A 20265-nucleotide genomic window follows, 5' to 3' on the forward strand; every position below is an offset into this window, starting at 1 on the left:
CTGGGACTGAGGGGGAAGCGCGCCCACCGAGCCCTCCTGCCAAGACTGCAAGGCTGGCGCCGGGACAGCTGCAATGGCAGCGGCGCCAAGAGCCCCGTCCCTCAGCTTGTGAGGCGGCGGCGACGCAGTCCTCCTTCGCCCGGCCCTGCGCGCCGCGGCTCCCTCGCCCGCAGCCGCTCTCCGAGGTGCTGGAGCCCCAGGCGGCGGCTTCTCCGGCTGCTCCTCCTCCGGAGCCGCCCGCCCGCCCGCTCGCTCGCCGGGAAGCGGAGGCTGGGCCTGGACCTGGCCGGGCAGGGAGGGCGGAGCAGCGCGCCCGCAGCCAGCCAGGCCGGCAATTGCGCCTCGCCCGGCGCGGAGAGGGACCTGGGGCGGGGGGGCGGGGCGGAGGGAGGCCAAGGGCCCAATGAGAGCCCCCCTCGGGATGTTCTGATAGGCCGGAGAGCCAGGCCGTAAATTTGAGGGAGCCAATCGCAAGGGGGGCAAAGCAACCCCAAACAAACCCGGAGCGCCGGCCAATCAGGGGAGATCTGCGGAGGCGGCAAAGCGCTGCGGCGCCGGGAGGGGGGAGGGGAGGGGGCGGCCTTCGCCTCAGAGCGCGCGGAGGGAAATGGAGGCCGGAGGAGGGAGCGGGCGGCGGGGAAAAGGAGCCGGCTTTTGATTATGATTATTTAATGAATTTATATACCGCCTGTTCTGTACTGAGGTGAAGAGGATCCAGAATGCAGCAGTCTGATTGGTCCTGGAACAATAGGATCCAAAAGGCAGCAGTCTGATTGGTCCTAGATCAATAGGATCCAGAATGCAGCAGTCTGATTGGTCCTGGAACAATAGGATCCAGAATGCAGTAGTATGATTGGTCCTAGATCAATAGGATCCAGAATGCAGCAGTCTGATTGGTTCTGGAACAGTAGGATCCAGAATGCAGCAGTCTGATTGGTCCTGGAACAATAGGATCCAGAATGCAGCAGTCTGATTGGTCCTGGAACAATAGGATCCAGAATGCAGCAGTCTGATTGGTCCTGGAACAATAGGATCCAGAATGCAGCAGTCTGATTGGTCCTGGAACAGTAGGATCCAGAATGCAGCAGTCTGATTGGTCCTGGAACAATAGGATCCAGAATGCAGCAGTCTGATTGGTCCTAGAACAATAGGATCCAGAATGCAGCAGTCTGATTGGTTCTGGAACAATAGGATCCAGAATGCAGCAGTCTGATTGGTCCTAGAACAATAGGATCCAGAATGCAGTAGTATGATTGGTCCTAGATCAATAGGATCCAGAATGCGGCAGTCTGATTGGTCCTGGAACAATAGGATCCAGAATGCGGCAGTCTGATTGGTCCTGGAACAATAGGATCCAGAATGCAGTAGTATGATTGGTCCTAGATCAATAGGATCCAGAATGCAGCAGTCTGATTGGTTCTGGAACAGTAGGATCCAGAATGCAGCAGTCTGATTGGTCCTGGAACAATAGGATCCAGAATGCAGCAGTCTGATTGGTCCTGGAACAATAGGATCCAGAATGCAGCAGTCTGATTGGTCCTGGAACAGTAGGATCCAGAATGCAGCAGTCTGATTGGTTCTGGAACAATAGGATCCAGAATGCAGCAGTCTGATTGGTCCTAGAACAATAGGATCCAGAATGCAGCAGTCTGATTGGTCCTAGAACAATAGGATCCAGAATGCAGTAGTATGATTGGTCTTCAGGAGCCACCCAATCCAGCTCCAGGTGCAGCTTTTCTGGACTCCCTGATTTGGTGGTGGTGCTGTTACCATTATATACAAGGCACTTTCTGAGTATTCATATAATTGTAGAGTTGGAAGGGACCCTGAGGGTCGTCTAGTCCAACCCCCTGCAATGCAGGAATCTTTTGCCCAATGTGGGGCTCGAACCAGCTACCCTGAGATGAGGAGAGTTTGATGCTCTACCCATTAAGATTACCATTATCGCCATATTACAGTTGGTGGCTTGCCTTAGAATGCCTAATGATTTGATTATTTCCAGTGGGTGTTTGCAAACACGCCTGTCACATTCACACTTCACTTTTTTAGGTATACAACTGAGTAACGCAAATGACAAACCTAGACAGCATCTTAAAAAGCAGAGACATCACCTTGCCAACAAAGGTCCGTATAGTTAAAGCTATGGTTTTCCCAGTAGTGATGTATGGAAGTGAGAGCTGAGCCATAAAGAAGGCTGATCACTGAAGAATTGATGCTTTTGGAGGAGACTCTTGAGAGTCCCCTGGACTGCAAGAAGATCCAACCTCTCCATTCTGAAGGAAATCAGCCCTGAGTGCTCACTGGAAGGACAGATCCTGAAGCTGAGGCTCCAAGACTTTGGCCACCTCATGAGAAGAGAAGACTCCCTGGAAAAGACCCTGATGCTGGGAAAGATGGAGGGCACAAGGAGAAGGGGACGACAGAGGACGAGATGGCGGGACAGTGTTCTTGAAGCTACAAACATGAGTTTGACCAAACTGGGGGAGGCAGTGGAAGACAGGAGGGCCTGGCGTGCTCTGGTCCAGGGGGTCACAAAGAGGCGGACACGACTAAACAACTAAACAACCACAACAACAACAAATGCAATAGAAAAGTGAGTAATACTAAATAGAAAAGTGGAATGGGTCCCTGGTATTGGAGATACTGCAGTCTATGTATCTTACATCTGCTGGATCAACGCTATCCTAGCTGCTCTCAAAGGAATTCTTAGGGAAATACTTGTTTTGCTTATTTCTCAGCAGTGCCTCTTCCATATCTTCTTCTTTGGCAATTGCTTGTAGCCAAGTAAGATTGTCTTCCATGAATATGTTTCCATGTATATGCAAGCTGCAAGCCCCACATGCAAAGGAACCAACACAAACTCACTTTAAGCTCTTGGCAAAAGATTCCCGCATTGTATGGTGTTGGACTAGATGACTAGAACTGGTCCCTTCCAGTTCTATGATTCTGTGATTGTTCCTTTGCAGCCACATCCTTATCTGTCCCACATGAATCGGGCTTTTAGTACTGAGGCACCTACGCTTTTGAATTCTCTCTTTGGTGCCTACTAAAGATCCTCTTCCAATAAGCCTTTTAAGTTAAGATCTGCATCTGTACTGGAATTATTTTTATGACGTTAAGTCTCTTGTTTGCTGCTCTGTGCTCCTTTGGGAAGAAGGGCTGAATATAAATTGATTAAATAATCAAAATAAATATTATGTCAGCAGTATGAAGCAGGTGGGTATATTCTGGTGGGCGGGACGACTGGGCCAAATCGGGACCTCTCTTAATTGGTTTCCCATCCCTGCTGTGAAGAAAATCCTCTAATTCAAGCCTACTTCCTGGACCTCCTTCAAGAAATGCCAATTGAGTCTTCTGCATAAATAAAACTCTGAAAATCAGTCTAGCTAATTAAACAATTTGTCCTGGTCTTAAAAATCTATGAAAATTCTATGAACAGCTTGAAGCTGTGGGTGAGGCATTTGCCTACTGCTTCCATTCTCATTTTTCAAGACCACCTCTGTGGTTTGCCTTTGCCAATCCTCCCTGTTCAGAGACTGCTACATTAGTTTAAATAGAAAAAGGAGATAGGTGTTTCCCCCCTTCTCATTATCCATCTTAAATAATTAAGTGCCTGCACAGATGTGCAGAGAACTGTTTCGAGTCTTTCATCCTAATTTATTTGCTGGAATCTAGCCCCTGCCTCACATATTCTTTGCTGTTATCATGATAATTGCTTTGCATCAAGAAAGCAACAAAAAAGGGGGAATGGAATGCCAAATATAGAGGCAAATCTAAAGTTTCATAACAGATTTTGAATAATGCTGCAGTTGTGACACACTTACCGTATATGCCAAGAAAGCCCCTGTTACAAAATTAGGCCACAGCAGTTCCCCTAAAGTTGATTAAAAATGCTCTAAGATAGTCTTTTTCATCAAGCAGTAATAAAACCTTAGAGTTTCCTACAAAACAGGACAGACTCTTCACACTGCTGTATTTGCCATCTTTCCACTACAAGCTCTACGAATAAAACTATTTCTCCATGTACCAGACACAATGCTTAGCTTTCCCTCATTACAAAGCCTTCTACCTTTAATGTTTCAAGTCTCCTTCATGCCCACAGACTGGAATCCCTCTCTGCAATGGTCTGCCACAAGCCAGTTGGAAATCTCTCCCGGTTCTCACCTTTCACTTCCACTTTTGGTCGTTGAACAAGTTCTCCCAGCCCAGATGTTGAAGATGCCATTCTCCAAGTGTCAAGACTTACTCCTAGAGGTGTGCCAAGCCTACATGTCCATACCGGATACGAAAATCCACCTCAACCCCCTCCCCTGATTCCACTGAGTCCACAAAGAAAGAGGGGGTTATTGAAAAATTGCAATTTACTGAACATCGTGAGTGATCTATGTTCCTTCGACACAAAATTGAGAACTCTCTTCAAGATTCCCTAGCTCAGGTTACTTAGTAAACAATTTTTATGCCACCTATTCTATGGCCTAGAAGATCCCCACCCACCTTCCTGGAGAAGACAGCTCTTTGATTCCTGGGCTGCCAGTGAGTTGGAACTCAGTGCCAAAACAAATTTCCACCTTCCCCTTGGGCTCGGAAGAATACCTAATTATTCAAATGAAACCATGCAAAATACAGTGGTACCTTGGTTCTCAAACGCCTTGGTACTCAAACAACTGGCAACCCCAGCGGCGTAGCGTGGGTTGTCAGCACCCGGGGCAAGGCAAGTAATTTGCGCCCCCTAACCCGGGGCAAGGCAAGTAATTTGCGCCCCCCAACCCCTAACCTGCCGCCGCTGCCAGCTTCTTCTTGCTGCTGCCTGGGCTGGTCTGGTGTGGTTCTCTCCCGCGCTCAGCGCTGCGCTGGGCGGCCGCTGCACTGTCCCTCCCCCAGATAGTCCCTCGCTCTCTCTCCGCACCGCACGCCTGGCACCCACCCCCTCCACAGTGGGCGGCGGATTCGCACAGCCAGCACTGCAGTGAGAGAGAGTGAGTGAGCCAGGTAGGGGCAGAGAGCTGCGAGTGCGAGCGCGCCCCCCCAGATGTTGCGCCCGGTGCGCCCGGCCCCCCCTGCACCCCCCATGCTATGCCACTGGGCAACCCAAACACTGCAAACCCGGAAGTGTTCCGGTTTGTGAACGTTTTCGGAAGCCCAACACACTCCGTTTTTAGTGTTATGCTTCTGTGTTGAGTGCCACACTTCTGTTTTCTGAGATCTGTTTGTTTTTGCTGTTTGTGTTTTGGTTTTTGCGGCTTTTTTGTTTTGTTTTTGTGACTGTGTGGAACCCAGTTCAGCTCCTGATTGTGCAACTGCAGTACATTGTTTATTGCTTTCATTTTATGGATCACTGGTCTCGTTAGATAGTAAAATTCATGTTAAATTGCTGTTTTAGGGGTTGTTTTTCAAAGTCTGGAACGGATTAATCCGTTTTGCGTTACTGTCTGTTGCTGACACTGACATATTTTAGGTGCCAGATTAAAACTGGGCATTTGATGGCATTTGGTCCAGCTGATTCAAGGCTTTATGTTAGTGCAGCTTTGGGTTGCTGAACAGGTTTCCCTCCTCCCTTGCGGAAGATAATATTTTATGCTAAAATTGTTGTTGTTTAGTCGTTTAGTCATGTCCGACTCTTCGTGACCCCCTGGACCAGAGCACGCCAGGCCCTCCTGTCTTCCACTGCCTCCCCCAGTTTGGTCAAACTCATGTTTGTAGCTTCGAGAACACTGTCCCGCCATCTCGTCCTCTGCCGTCCCCTTCTCCTTGTGCCCTCCATCTTTCCCAGCATCAGGGTCTTTTCCAGGGAGTCTTCTCTTCTCATGAGGTGGCCAAAGTCTTGGAGCCTCAGCTTCAGGATCTGTCCTTCCAGTCAGCACTCAGGGCTGATTTCCTTCAGAATGGATACGTTTGATCTTCTTGCAGTCCATGGGACTCTCTAGAGTCTCCTCCAGCACCATAATTAAAAAGCATCCATTCTTCGGCGATCAGCCTTTTTTATGGTCCAGCTTTCACCTCCATACATCAATGCTAAAATTAGATGGTGTTTAAATTAGATGGTGGTTGGGTTATTTTAACAATGTTGTCTTTTCTCAACTGGATTGTAACTCTCCCAGACTGCCCTGCGCTAAGCAACTAATGCATTAAATAGCAATACAGTGGAACCTTGGTTCTCGGGAGGGCTTAATTGATGAACACATTGGCTCCCGAACGCCACAAACCCGAAAGTAAGTGTTCCGGTTTGCGAATGTTTTTTGGAAGCCAAACATCCAACATGGCTTCTGCTTGAGTGAAAGAAGCTCCTGCAGCCAATCGGAAGCAGCGCCTTGGTTTTCGAATGTTTCGGAAGTCGAACGGACTTCCAGAATGGATTACGTTCAAGAACCAAGGTGCCATTGTAGTAACATTTCAGATGGAAAAGTGGGGCATAAATGTTCAGGAAAACCTATGAAAGATAGGGTGAGCCTGTCAGGAACTCGGCCTACACTCGAGTAGGGATGAGCCAAGGGCATGACCACCCAGGAGGACTCCCCTGCTCAGCGCCTGAGGGCCCCAGTCCTGCCACTCACCACCTGGCCAGGGCGGGGCCTGATGGGCTCTATAAAGGACTGCTGTTGCTGCTGCTGCGCAGAGAGGGCTCCATTTTGTTTTTGTTTAAATTGCTGTTATTTTTTACCTATGCCATTTTAAACTGTGATATTAATGCTGTATTCTTAGTTTTAGATTTTGATTTATGCGGAAATTGTTTCCCATTTGGTTGTGTATTTTTTTGATGTGGTTTAATTATTGTTTAAAAGGGACACGGGTGGCGCTGTGGGTTAAACCACTGAGCCTAGGACTTGCCGATCAGGTCGGTGGTTCGAATCCCTGCGACGGGGTGAGCTCCCGTTGCTCGGTCCCTGCTCCTGCCCACCTAGCAGTTCGAAAGCATGTCAAAGTGCAAGTAGATAAATAGGTACCACTCCGATGGGAAGGTAAACGGCGTTTCCGTGCGCTGCTCTGGTTCGCCAGAAGCGGCTTAGTCATGCTGGCCACATGACCTGGAAGCTGTACTCCGGCTCCCTCGGCCAATAAAGCGAGATGAGCACCGCAACCTCAGAGTCATCCACAACTGGACCTAATGGTCAGGAGTCCCTTTACCTTTACCTATTTATTGTTTATGACTTATGTAATTATGTAAATCTTGTTATGCTGTAAGCTGCCTTGAGCACTGTTTTTTTAACTGTAGAAAGGCGGCATACAAATAAAAAATGATGATGATGACAGCTTTAAGGTTCACAATGAGGAGTTTGTGCTGGTATTATACTCCATTACCTTACTCAAGTAGTGAGGAGGGGGCGGCAAAGAGAACCTTGAGTACAGCAGCACCTGCATGTCAGCATCTGTTATATATTGCCACAATCCTGAGCGTTGCCTCCCTGCCACTCCACCCAACAATAGCCTATTGTACGAATGCTACAGCAAACTTGGTAGCAGTGCACAGATTGCTGTCACCGCATGAAGGCAACACGATGAAGCCTATCCAAGAGCAGCATGAATCATATTTCAGAAAGCAAAACATATGTGTGTGGGGGCTTGGTTCCTGAGAAGAGATTTTTAAAACGGGGCAGAAGAACTTGACATTTCCAGACAAAACAGCTTCCTGTGTTAGAGAACTAGATTTCCAAGAACCAGCAAAGCATTTTTTTCTCTTAGTCTCCTTGAAACCCAGCTCAGACATATTCAAGGAAGTCTGACTGCTGGAAACATTTTAATTATTCATTTTTAGATTATAACTTACCCTGCCTGGGCCTTTGGGACACCAGATGCCCAAAAGAAATTAGTTAAAATTAGAATGTCAAGACTCATAAATGCAATCAGTCTGTAACAACATGCTTTACTTATCTGCAGTATTAGTCTGCAATTCTATGTGCACTCTATGTTGGGAGTGAACCCCAATAAATTATCTCTCCGTAAACATCTATAGGCTCTTAGGTTATGACCCATGCACACAAACTTGAGAGTAAATCCCATTGGACATGCAGGTTAAAAGAACTGCAACTAACTACTTCCCTAAGGAAGGCAGGACCATTCTGAAAACTCATCTTGGATGGAATTCCATAGTACTGCGTGTCATATAATCCAATCTAAGAGAGGATTGGAAATGTGGAGGAATAAAGGCAGTTGGAAATAAGATTTGTTTCTTCATGGATCCACATACTGAAGACATTCCTTGTCTAAAACATCCTTGAGACACAGATAGTTTTACCATTCAAAGAGCTTCACAATCTACTTCTTACTTCATACCACAATTATGCTTCAGATCTGATCTCATCTGCAATGCAAGAGTTTTAATGCAGTTGCAATGCTAAACCATGGTTTGGTGATCCCTTGGGCTTTTGCGTGTCGTCATCCTCTCCTCACCTGGGGTAGAGGTGGGGTAGACAAGCTATTGTTTCCATTTGCCAGGGCATGGCACCATTAGATAAATAAATAAATAAAACCCCGCCCATCTGGATGGATTTCCCCACTATACTGCAAATGAGCCAGCCAGCAGCAACGAGGCCACGTTACTTAGCAAGTCTGCATGCAACATGGTATTACAAGAACTCTTCAACAAGTATTATCCCATTAAGCTAAAAAAGAAAAAAGCAAGCTGCTCTAATTTGTTCAGTGGAACATGTTGTTTGTGCCTTTTTATTTTAAGAGGGAATAAAAATTTAGACCATAGTTTAAAGATTGTGTGTCTATTACCTATCAAAATTTCCAAAGATAAAATCTTAAGAGAAACTTCACAGACTAACAAAACATAGAGGGTCAGTATACAACGGTTTTACATTTTAAGGGACTGATAACATGTACCATTTCAGTAAATTAAAACAGCGTGTGTGGCAGATGCTAAAGTTTTAAAATACACAGTCCTTTTACCACTCTGCTCTACTATAATGCCAAATAAGAAAAACAATGATTTTTAAAAGCTGTAAATGTTTTTAAAACGTAAAACATTACAAGATCAGCTTTGCTTGTGTAGGCACTGCTGGATATATAAAATAGACTGTTCTGTGCTAAATACTGACACACAACAAAGTTCTGCATAATCATTCAAAATCGAGAAAACCTTTTGGGTTTGTGCCAAATTAAAATATCCCCAGCCCGAGTCTTAACTTAGGCAAAATCACTTTTTTGGGCAGAGCCCAAGAATGGAGAAGAGTGTTTTTCATTCAACATGGACTATCCAGCATGGGGAAAAATATGTTTTGACAGTTTTGGCCCTTCTTTAGATTATGACATACAATGGGAAATATAAGAGCACTTCTGGAAGTAGGGGCTGAACTGAAGGTAATTTACATTTTGAAGTCAAGTCCACTCATTTAAAAATTATAGCACTGCAGGCGAAGTGATTGCATGAAAAGCCAGGAATCCGCCCATGTTAGCAAAGAAATAAAATCACTGACCTGGAAAATAAATTTCAAAAATGACAAGTTTTACAAGTCTGTAAAATTCACCATGCTCTTTGAGGCTGTGACAACTTCTTCCTAGTGAGCAATAACCAAAATGTCTCCTTGTCTCCAGTGTGCCTCTTTCTCCAAAAAGCTATTTCAACGACCGTGGTGGCTTACTATCCATTAATTAACATGATTGTACATATGTTCTCTGCAGCTATAGGTCGATTTTAGAAACGATAGGATCTATAAGAAAATGGTACATGGGGAACAAAATATATATCCTGCTTGTCTGGGTGTAAGAAATAAAAAATACCCATATATTAAGTATGCAGAGCATTAAGTAGTTACAAGCAGATCATATGCAGTTCTGAAGCAACCATCTTTAGATATTATTTTCAGAGGAGATGCTATCACTGACTCAGAATCTAGGAAACTCAATACAATGCCTTCTACAACCCCCTTTCAGGACAGGAAAGCAAGCAATCAAAAGGGCATTCCTATTTCCCAGATCAAAAGCAAACAATTATTAAGTACATGGAAATGAATGGCTCTGGAAACTTTCAGTCAGAGGGTAGCTCTGTACACAAATATGTGAGGAAGGGAATCCAGATTGCCCACCAAGCTCTCACACTCTCATACATCTTTGGCTGGCCGCCTCTTTAGTCTGACTGATTACTCATGTGGCATTTTCTGTGTAAATGTAAAGAACAATTGAATTAACTCAGAATGTATGGGAATATAATTCAGTATTTTGCTCTGTTCCAGAATTTCCAGGTGACTATCATCTATAAATGCTGCACACAAGCAGAAGGGAGCTAATCAAACATGTCCTCAAACATCCGCTGGCCCATCGCTATGTACTGGTCTTTCTCCTCCAGAGTCATTTGGGCCACCAGCTCAGGTCGTTGGGTTACTTGACTATAATAAAATGGGCGTCCCGCCACCATGACAGTGGGGTCTTCCGTCACCACCTCAAACTCATCATCATCATCTTCCTCTGTCAGCCCATAGAGTGTTGTTGCAGCCGGGGCGACGTGGGGAGGGGAGTCCTCATCCGATTCGCTCGTCTCGCTCTCAGAGTCACTGGCATTGGTGGCAGATAATGGGGCGATACCTCCCATGGCAGCTACAGAGGCAGAGGGGGTTTTCTTCTCGTGGATGAGCAGAGCCTGCATCACCTCCTCATTATTGTCTAGGGCAGCCTGACCCTCTTCCCCTTCCTGTAACATATCTGTGTCTTGACCACCTGCAAGAAAACAAGGGAAGCAATTTTACATGCTACTGCTGCGATACCAAAGGTAAAAGGTAAAGGACCCCTGGACGATGAATTCCAGTCAAAGGCGACTATGGGGTTGCGGCGCTCATCTCGCTTTCAGGCCGAGGGAGCCGGCATTTGTCCATAGACAGCTTTCCGGGTAATGGGGCCAGTAAGACTAATCCACTTCTGGTGCAACAGGACACCGTGATGGAAACCAGAGCAAACAGAAACACCGTTTACCTTCCCACCACAACGGTACCTATTTATCTACTTGCACTGGTAAGCTTTCGAACTGCTAGGTTGGCAGGAGCTGGGACAGAGCAATGGGAGCTCACTCTGTTGCGGGGATTTGAACCACTGACCTTTTGATCAGCAAGCCCAAGAGGCTCAGGTGTGATTTCCGGGGTCTGGGCATGCGCCGAAGTGATTTCCGGCATCGCGCTGTGCCAGTCTGGCCCACAGAGGATCTCTGTGGGAGTGATCTGGCCCATGCCCGGTAAGCCTTGCTGACCCCTGCTATAAACTGAGCAAAGTGGTGTACCTTTTCTTGCACTATGTAATTTCAAAGGTGGGGGTGGGAAGATGAATATCTGAATGTTTTTCTATGAGAAATTTCTCTGTACGTAGAAAGAACAACACCGCAGGGAAGAGGTATCTTCAGTCCTCTTTCCATTCCCAGTTAGGAAATGTGGTAAACCTATGAAACTGGGGATGGATTAAACCCCACAAAGGTGTGGTTACACTAAGAAGTGCAATGCCACAACCAACATTTTGGTTTCTAAGGTAAGCTGGTATAATGCAGCTAAGAGATTGCATTATAAATCAGGAAAATCGTGCCTTGAATCTCACCTTGATCATGAATCAGTCAGCCTTATGCAACCCAGTTGCTCAGTCTGACCCCACATCCCAATGGGAAATATAGGGATCATAGTACCAGGCTACTTTAAATGGTTGTAGTGAGAATTACAGTAAGATAATGTGCATAAATTGCTTCCAAGCTTTCTGAAAGCATCATGTCAATTTTAAGTCCTACAGATGTCCCACAAGACATTGTTAGTTTTGCTGCAATGAACTAAGCCTTCTGGAACTCAACCTTCCGAAAATCTTTAGTTCTAAAAATCAACCTGGGGCAGAGCATCTGTCACTGAGACTTCAGTGTTAGAAAACAAACAGTATAAATCAGGCATAGGCAAACTTGGCCCTCCAAATGTTTTGGGACTACAACTCCCATTATCCCTAGCTAACAGGACCAGTGGTCTGGGATGATGGGAGTTGTAGACCCAAACATCTGGAGGGCCGAGTTTGCCTATGCCTGGTGTAAATGTTCTAAGGAGCGTAAACTAATCACACTTTTTACACATCTCTGAGAAGGCAGCTACTTTACCAGGAGTAAGCACTAAGACAGTGTGTCCGCATGTGCACAAATATGTAGAGCACACACTTCCCCATTCTGAATTACGCACTTTCACTTCTTTATTTCTCCCAGATCTGTTTAAATTTCAGATATTTATATATTGCTTAATACTCAGAATTTCTAAGTGTACATTAAAATGCCCGCTGAAATAAGGAAGTCTTTGTTACGTGCCTGCAGTTCAGTAAGGAGTTTGCTTATCTAATCTCAATTGAGAGGGAGTTCCACAGACTTGGGCCCACAACAGTGAAGGCACAGCTTCTAGTAGTTTTGAACCATTCAGCTAATTTCTCCAACGATCTCCATGAACGGGCAGGGGTATAAGGGATCAGGCGCTCCTTAAGATATCATGAACCCAAGTTGCTAAGGACCTTGGAAATTAATACGAGAGCATTAAACCTGCCTCAATAACATGGGCAGCCAGTGCAAGCTTTTAAGCTCTGAGGTTATGTACTGGCGTTGCTTACTCAGAGACACAATGCCCCTGTAATTCTGGACAAATAGAAACAATAGAGCATGTGCTTCTCCAGTGCCTATGTGTCAGGGGTTCAGGGACAGAGGCACAGGGTAGGCAGGAGATGGAGAGCGATGGGGATGAATCCCAGGACAGCGAGGAAGAGGATGACAATGACTCTAGAGATTCCATGAGTCTTTCCAGCGAATCAGAGGATTCCCAGAAGGGGGCGCCGGTGGTCAAGGCCAGGGGAGCCCCAGGGGGGACTTGTCAGGAGCAGGGGGCCAGCGGGGGATCCCAAAGTGGCAGCTGGGCGTCAGGACCAGCCTCCCCGCCAGAGTGCAGCGAAGGGGGTGGAGGTTCCAGTGTATCAGGGGAGGCGGCTCCGGCAGTAGAGAAAGGAGGGAGGTCAGAGCAAGCCACCCTCCCGGAAGGGGAGGGGAGTAGTGAAGGGAGTAGCGTAGCTGTCAAAAGGAAAGTTAGAGGTTGGGGGCGCGCGCCAAGTTCAAATGTAGAGGCGCGCGGAAGTACAGGGAGCCCGGAGGAGGGGCCAGGTCCCAAAGCCCGCAGGAGGGGGCAAGAGCAGTCTGATTCCGCGTCGGAGGAATCCAGGAGGGGCGAAACCCCAGTGGGCAGAAAGACCCTGCGGAAAAGGAAAGAGAGAAAGAGGTGGAGCAGCGCAAGCCTCTGAAACTGGTGCAGGGCAGGGACAGATTCAGAAGGGACTTCAGCGGTCTAAGCCTAGCAGACGTAGGGCTGCGCGCCTCGGATCTGAAGCAAACAATGAACTGCAATAAACACTTTTGTATATAAGAAAAGAAAGGCGTTGGTCTTTTGTGAGCTGAGACTTGAGGCAGCCCTGACACTATGTTATAGAGACATTCGTATTAGCCTCATCTCCCCACTACTCCCTAAGTATCCAGGGCTCACAGGACAATTCTATACCTCCCTGCTGCTTACCAGCCCTGCTATAACATACAGTGTTGCCAGGTTCTGCACAGCAGCGTTCAAAATTTGTCGGATGATGACCAGTACCAAAAACTAGATTTAATGAACACTCATATCAGAGTGAGGGACGCAGGTGGCGCTGTGGGTTAAACCACAGAGCCTAGGACTTGCTGATCAGAAGGTTGGCGGTTCGAATCCCTGTGATGGGGTGAGCTCCCATTGCTTGGTCCCTGCTCCTGCCAACCTAGCAGTTCGAAAGCACGTCAAAGTGTGAGTAGATAAATAGGTAAGGTGGTAAGGTAAAGGGTGTTTCCGTGCGCTGCTCTGGTTCGCCAGAGGCAGCTTAGTCCTGCTGGCCACATGACCCGGAAGCTGTATGTTGGCTCCTTTGGCCAATAAAGCGAGATGAGCGCCACAACCCGAGTCGGTCATGACTGGACCTAATGGTCAGGGGTCCCTTTACCTTTACCATATCAGAGTGCTTTGTAAATTGGTAGTCATAATGTTTTATGCACTTTCACATTCGTTTAATGCTCCTAACCCTTCTTTTAGACTCTTTTAGTTTCTTTTAGATTCCTATAGTCTTTTATATATACCATCTGTTTTTAATAATTTTAGCTTAACCAAAACGTTTTACAGATTTTAAATGATCGTACCCCCCCTACTTATGCTGGTCTATGACTGTAATAAAGATTTGATTGATAGGACTGACGGATTGATATGTACTGGCGAGAGTCTGTTCCCATCAAGAGTCTAGTTGCAGCATCTTGCACCAGGTGGAGCTTCCAGCACGCACAAGGGTAGTCCCATATGACGGGCGCTACAGCAGTCAAGTACTGAGGTTACCTGTTCATGAATCACTGCTTTTTAGCTTTCTTACCTTCTTTCACTTCATCAGGATCGTAAGCCCCTTGCACTGTGCTCTCACGCAGCCAAACCGGTCTCTCTCTAGGCGGCTTCCCTTCCTTAGCTGGCTGATGCACATCCTCTTGGTCCTCCATGCTGATGATGACATTCTGGGTATACAAGTCCTCATACGAGGGTCCCTTTGTAGACCAGGCCTCCCTGTGCTGCCCACTTGATAGACTGCTGTTTGCCAAAGCACCGGCAGCCCGCTCCTTGCTGTAGACAATAATAAAACACAGGTTAAAAAAAGGTAAAGGACCCCTGGACAGTTATGTCCAGTCAAAGGCGACTATGGGGTTGTGGTGCTCATCTTGCTTTCAGGCCGAGGGAGTCAGTGGTTGTCCACATCAGCTTTCCAGGTCATGTAGCCAGCATGATTAAATTGCTTCTGGCCCAACGGGACACCATGACAGAAGCCAGAGTGCACAGAAACACAGTTTACCTTCCCGCCACAGTGGTACCTATTTATCTACTTGCATGGGCGTGCTTTTGAACTGCCAGGTTGGCAGGAGCTGGGACACCCCGTCGTGGGGATTTGAACCGCTGACCTGATCGGCAAGCCCAATAGGCTCAGTGGTTTAGACCACAGCGCCATTCGCATCCCAGTCTATAAAACACAACACTTTGCTAACACAGGTATTTTCACTCATTTAAATAAACTGACCTGTTAAATCACACTTACAGCATTCTACATTTTCTACATTTTCGATCTACAAGGAAAAAATTGTGGCTCTGTTATTAGAAGGTGTGATTACGGTTAAAAAATTTTTTAGCTTCTGCTCTGATGTGGATTGTTTGTTTCATAAGAGTTCTGCACTGTGATTTTGGTGTTTTACTAGATTTGTGGCTCTCAGAACATTGCTTTGCGGGGTGATTAATCAATGTAATTAAATAAATAGAATGATCCCATAAACCATGCAGATTTCGCAGCAGTGTCTTTATCTCAGGAATTTCTAGAAATTTCAACTGGGGGATATAAGTATCACTATATGTTTATTAATGTTGGATTATGAAGAGGAGCGCCACCGTATAAAGACAGATAATGGAACCATTAGGGATACGCATATATTGTCTAAATAAAAGTCTGTTCTAAACACACATAGCAGAGAGAGGTGGAAGAGTTCTGAGGTGATATAACAGCCAGTATCACTTCAGACTATAGCTGAAGGATTCCTGTAAGTTCCTATACGTTAAACTAATTTACCTCTGAGTATAAATTGGTACAGCCAAGGAGCAGTCTGGGCTAGTACCTATCTTCTGATGTATTTGGGTTTTGTTTCTTAAACCTTCAGGCAGTTTGGGGTTTGTTACATGCGCATGGGTGGGACATTAGGCCTGGTACAATCCATTTTATCACCTCAGGCTTCTATCACCTAGTCTTGCGTCATGTGTAGGGATAAGCCCTAATTTAATATATCAGCAATGTAATCTGTAACAAGTGGACAGTATCATCTTCCAACAGGATTCTGAACTTTTAACTAAGAATTGGGCCATAATATAGTTGCAGTTATTATATATAAATCAAATGGGCATAAGTGTCTTGAGAAAAATTGTAACATTAGAAGACGAATGGTTAGCACCTCTTCTTGGAACAAGTTATTGGATTATGGACACCTTTATATCAGCTGTATTGTTAAAGCAAGTGTTACATTTTTGTTGTTCTTTTTTCCTGAAGAGTCTAGTTTCAAACACTTAGGGCAGGGTGACTAAGCTTCAGTTCAGGGGCCTGATCCAACCAACCCCCCCCCCCATTTTCTTCTCACTCCCCAAGGCCTCACCGACATGGGTGGTGGAAACAGAAATAACTAAACAAATAAGGTAGGCAGAACTGGGGTGGGTGGAGTTTAGCAGCGCAGTGGGAATGGGAATTTTCCACCCCTTAGTCACCAGAATGATGAACAGAGAGGAAGCAATCTGCTGATCAGCTGATCTTCTGAGAACGGTGAGGGTCGTGTGCAATATATTGTGGGTGTGAGGAGGCCATACTTTCCCCTGGAGGGTTGGTGAAGGGTAAATGCTGCTCTCAAGCTAAAAAAAAAAAAGGTTAGCCACCCTAACTTAAGGCTTCGCTTAAAAAATTAGCTACCCATAGGAATTTGACTGTTGTGGTCTCACTGTAGGAGCTTAAGCAATCCCAGTGTCATAACAAAGTAATTGGGAATACATATTGCTAAGCAACTAATCCTTACGTGCCACACTACAGAGTTCTACTTCTTTAGCGGTCTGTCTTCTTTCCCCTTAGCTGCAGACTAAATGCATCCTGATTCTTCTCACAACAGGTTGTGCAAAGGAAGACTGGGCCACATGACCAGTCCTAACATATCCAACACCAAAAGGATGTTTGAATATCAACACACCAGTACCAGGTGCAGAAGGTTCAGTACCCCAAGCCCACCTCTGTTTCAGCGCGAGAATCTCCATAGGCTCAGGTTCAAGTAATTCGTAGGCTAGGTTAACATCCTCAGTCTCGCGGAGGAGTGCGTAGATAGGTTCTATCTGTTCGTTAAACCGTGCCACAAGCGTCCGTGCATCCTTTTTGGGCATTGCCGATTCATCTTCCTCCACTTCAGTCTCACAAAAGGTGCAGCGAAAAAGTCCTAAGAAGAGAAGCTGCTATGAAGTAAGAGAGATACAACTAAGTAGCATTTTAAGTAGAATAATTTATTATTAAAAAGATTTCCCTCAGAATACCAAAAGGAAAAAGCACAATGATATTGGAATGATAATAATAATAATAATAATAATAATAATAATAATAATTTTTATTTATACCCCGCCCTCCCCAGGCAAGGCCGGGCTCAGGGCGGCTAACAAGCAATAATAAAAACAAGTTGAATGATTACAACTTAAAAACAAAATTAAAATACAACATTAAAATAATGAAACATTAAAATATTAAAATGTAGCCTCATCGCAGGAGGAGAAGGAAAAGAAAAAAGAAAGAGAGGGAGGGAATCAAATTGGCTCCAAGCCAAAGGGCGGGCGGAACAACTCTGTCTTACAGGCCCTGCGGAAAGAAATCAGATCCTGCAGGGCCCTGGTCTCATGAGGCAGAGCGTTCCACCAAGATGCATTTAAGACTTAATTCCAGAAGGCTTTTTCATCTCCTTTAGCCAGACATAGGCAACATGAAGCCTGTAAGATGCTTCCATGTTTCCGAGCCACATATCCCCACCACCAGGGTAATGATCTGTTAACATGGATCAATCACATGGACTAACCAAGTTAGGTAGTTTGTTCCCACATTAGCTTCAACCTGCTCAGATAAGGCACCAAGAATTTGTCCAACCCAGTTGGGTTCCTTATGAACTGAATGCTTGTACCTTACCTGTCATGGGATCAAACAACTGGTTTGCCTCTAAATCTGTGAAGGTGCTAAAGCAAATCGGGCATCTGAAGGAGGCTCGGTTGGTGGAATCTCTTTCATCTGTCTCAATCCTCCTCCTCATGTGGTCTAGTTTATACTTCACAACATTGACCAGCAGACGGTAGTTGATGAAATAGAAGTTGTGCCGGGTGGTCTTGCCATCTGAGGCTGTCTCCACTCTCATCCTGCATTTGATGAACTTGTCCCCTTTCAAAGTGTTGAGAACAGCTCGGAGCTGCTTCCGATCAAACTTCAGCAATTCCAACATGTCCTCCTCTTTCACACATGGATTCCGAATTAGAATGTCCAGGGCCAAAGAATGTTCAGTGCCATAGAAGCCACGTACTACATACTTGGCAAGGCGCTTCAGAGCAGCTGGGACTTCCGTGAGAACATCTGGGTCTGTCATATCAAGTCTGCAAACACAATAGAAGGAAATTATAAAAATGAGCTCCGTGGCCCAATAATTTTGATTACCACAACTATGTGTACCCCTTACCAGTTAGCAACAGTACTGCCACTGTCGTTGCACTGGGTTTACCATAAAATGGTAGATACAACACCGCCAGTCAACACAGATGGGTTTTAAATCCGTACCAAGAAATGAAATCTCAAAAACAATTATACTACCTGTAATGGGGCCAGTGTTTTTGAATTATGCTTCTTTGTGCTGGATGTTCAAGGATATTCCACCCACCAAAGATAAAGTTAGGTGCAATTTTGCCTTATCTGCAGAAATTTTTGATTTTAAGATGAAAAGGCAGAAATATCTGCAGGCTTACAATGCAACTCTGTAGTTGTCTTCTCAGCCCAAGTGAGTTCAATGGGACTTCCTCCTAGGTAAGCAGCCTTAATTTGGCTATGCGATCAAATTAAGTTGAAACTGCCTTTTAGTAACAAGTAGTGCCAGCAATGCCCAATTATCTAAATAAGCAACAGCCTATTCAAGTTAATCCATTCAAGTTAATCTTGTTTTACTGGCTTTGTGGGCAGATGGAGTTATCCACATATATTCAAGGCTATGTTACTCCATCACTTATTTCTAGTTTGGAGTCCTGTTTTCTACTTCTCAACCCTTCCTTAACCACTCCTCCCATCCAGATCTTTCAATCTTGTAGAATAACATGTAATATGAATCTCATCTGTCTCTCTGTATTTCCTGCCTCCATACTTGAGAACAAAGTTGATCTATTTTTTTTTTACCATAAGCCACATCTCCTCATTACTCAGCTGAACCACATTTTTCCAGTCATACCCACCTCTTCTAGCTACACTGCCTTTCCTGCTTGTTATTCAATTCTCTTTGATCCTCTTCAATCTAGTTTTCATTAGAAGTGCTCTCACTATGGTATTCATGGATCTTCTCCTGGACAAATCATCATCTTCTCTGCCCTTTTACCAAACTTCCAGGGGATTGTTGATCATACCACACTCCTCTGGCTTTCAAACCATCTTCTTCTGATTTTCTTTCGATAAATCTTCATCTTTTCCCCATTCCCCTCATATAGTGGCTAATAAAGTATAAAGTTCAACAAGTTTATACTCGGGCTTTCTATTTTCTATGGGCTTACTCATCAGTTGCGGGGTGGGGGAATCCCTCCGTTTCTACTTGAACAGGCACAAAATTAGATACAGTGGTACCTCGGGTTAAGTACTTAATTCATTCTGAAGGTCTGTTCTTAACCTGAAACTGTTCTTAACCTGAAGCACCACTTTAGCTAATGGGGCCTCCTGCTGTTGCTGCGCCGCCGGAACCCGATTTCTGTTCTCATCCTGAAGCAAAGTTCTTAACCTGAAGCACTATTTCTGGGTTAGCAGAGTCTGTAACCTGAAGCGTCTGTAACCTGAAGCATCTGTAACCCGAGGTACCACTGTACGGGAATCTGATATAATTTTTATTATTTACTTCTACTGCATACTCTTCACTATTTCTCCACCTTTCATTTGAGATTTTAAATTTCATGTGGAGAAAGCAGAAGACCTCACCAAAAACACTGGCAACTGTTTAGGGAAGTTTTTAATGTTTGAAGTTTTGTCGTGTTTCTGGTCTTCTGTTGAGAGCCGGCCGGGGTTGATAGGAAGGCCTGGAAAAATTGGGTGGAAAGCCAGTCCCCCCCCCGTAAAAATCCTGGTCCCCCCCCATTTTCCCGGGTTTTCCCCCAGGCCTCCCCATCTCTTGTCCGGCTAGGGTACCAAGGGATGTTCCCGCTGCTAAGGGCAACCCGGAGGCTGAGGGGGCAGAATGGGTGTGTGGGACGTCATAAACGTGCGCCGGGGTGGGGGGAGGCTTACGGGGATTCGGCCTCCCCCTCCCCGCTCCGAGGGCCGCTTCGACTGACCTGCGAGGAGCCCCGGACACGCCAGTCTCTTTGTCGCCGCCGCCGCCAGGCCGCACCAAGCGGGCGAGCGAGGCCGTCGCCGGCGCAGTACGTCACTGCCGCGCGACGCCGGCGAAAGGTAAGGCAACGGTCACTCCGTGACGCGCGGCTTCCCGAGAGCCAATGACGAGCGCGA

General features: G+C 45.9%; 1 protein-coding gene across 2 annotated transcripts; it reads right to left on the bottom strand.

The window, feature by feature from the left end:
* Positions 1 to 8642: 8642 nt before the first annotated feature.
* GTF2E1 (general transcription factor IIE subunit 1) lies at positions 8643 to 20196 on the bottom strand. 2 transcript variants are annotated; one of them, XM_080987411.1, is made up of 6 exons: positions 20091 to 20181; positions 19011 to 19262; positions 17713 to 18167; positions 16780 to 16981; positions 14359 to 14600; positions 8643 to 10653 (listed from the first exon to the last, which is right to left on the bottom strand). In XM_080987411.1, the coding sequence occupies exons 3-6, from the start codon at positions 18158 to 18160 to the stop codon at positions 10223 to 10225; spliced, it is 1323 nt and encodes a 440-aa protein (XP_080843537.1). In that variant the 5' UTR covers positions 18161 to 18167; positions 19011 to 19262; positions 20091 to 20181; the 3' UTR covers positions 8643 to 10222. The 2 variants fall into 2 exon arrangements, with proteins under 2 accessions (XP_080843537.1, XP_080843538.1); XM_080987412.1 differs by lacking the exon at positions 19011 to 19262 and having other exon boundaries at positions 20091 to 20196.
* Positions 20197 to 20265: the final 69 nt, after the last annotated feature.

The sequence above is a fragment of the Podarcis pityusensis genome (genome assembly GCF_964106645.2).
Source record: "Podarcis pityusensis genome assembly, chromosome: 17".
Taxonomy (NCBI): Eukaryota; Metazoa; Chordata; class Lepidosauria; order Squamata; family Lacertidae; genus Podarcis; species Podarcis pityusensis.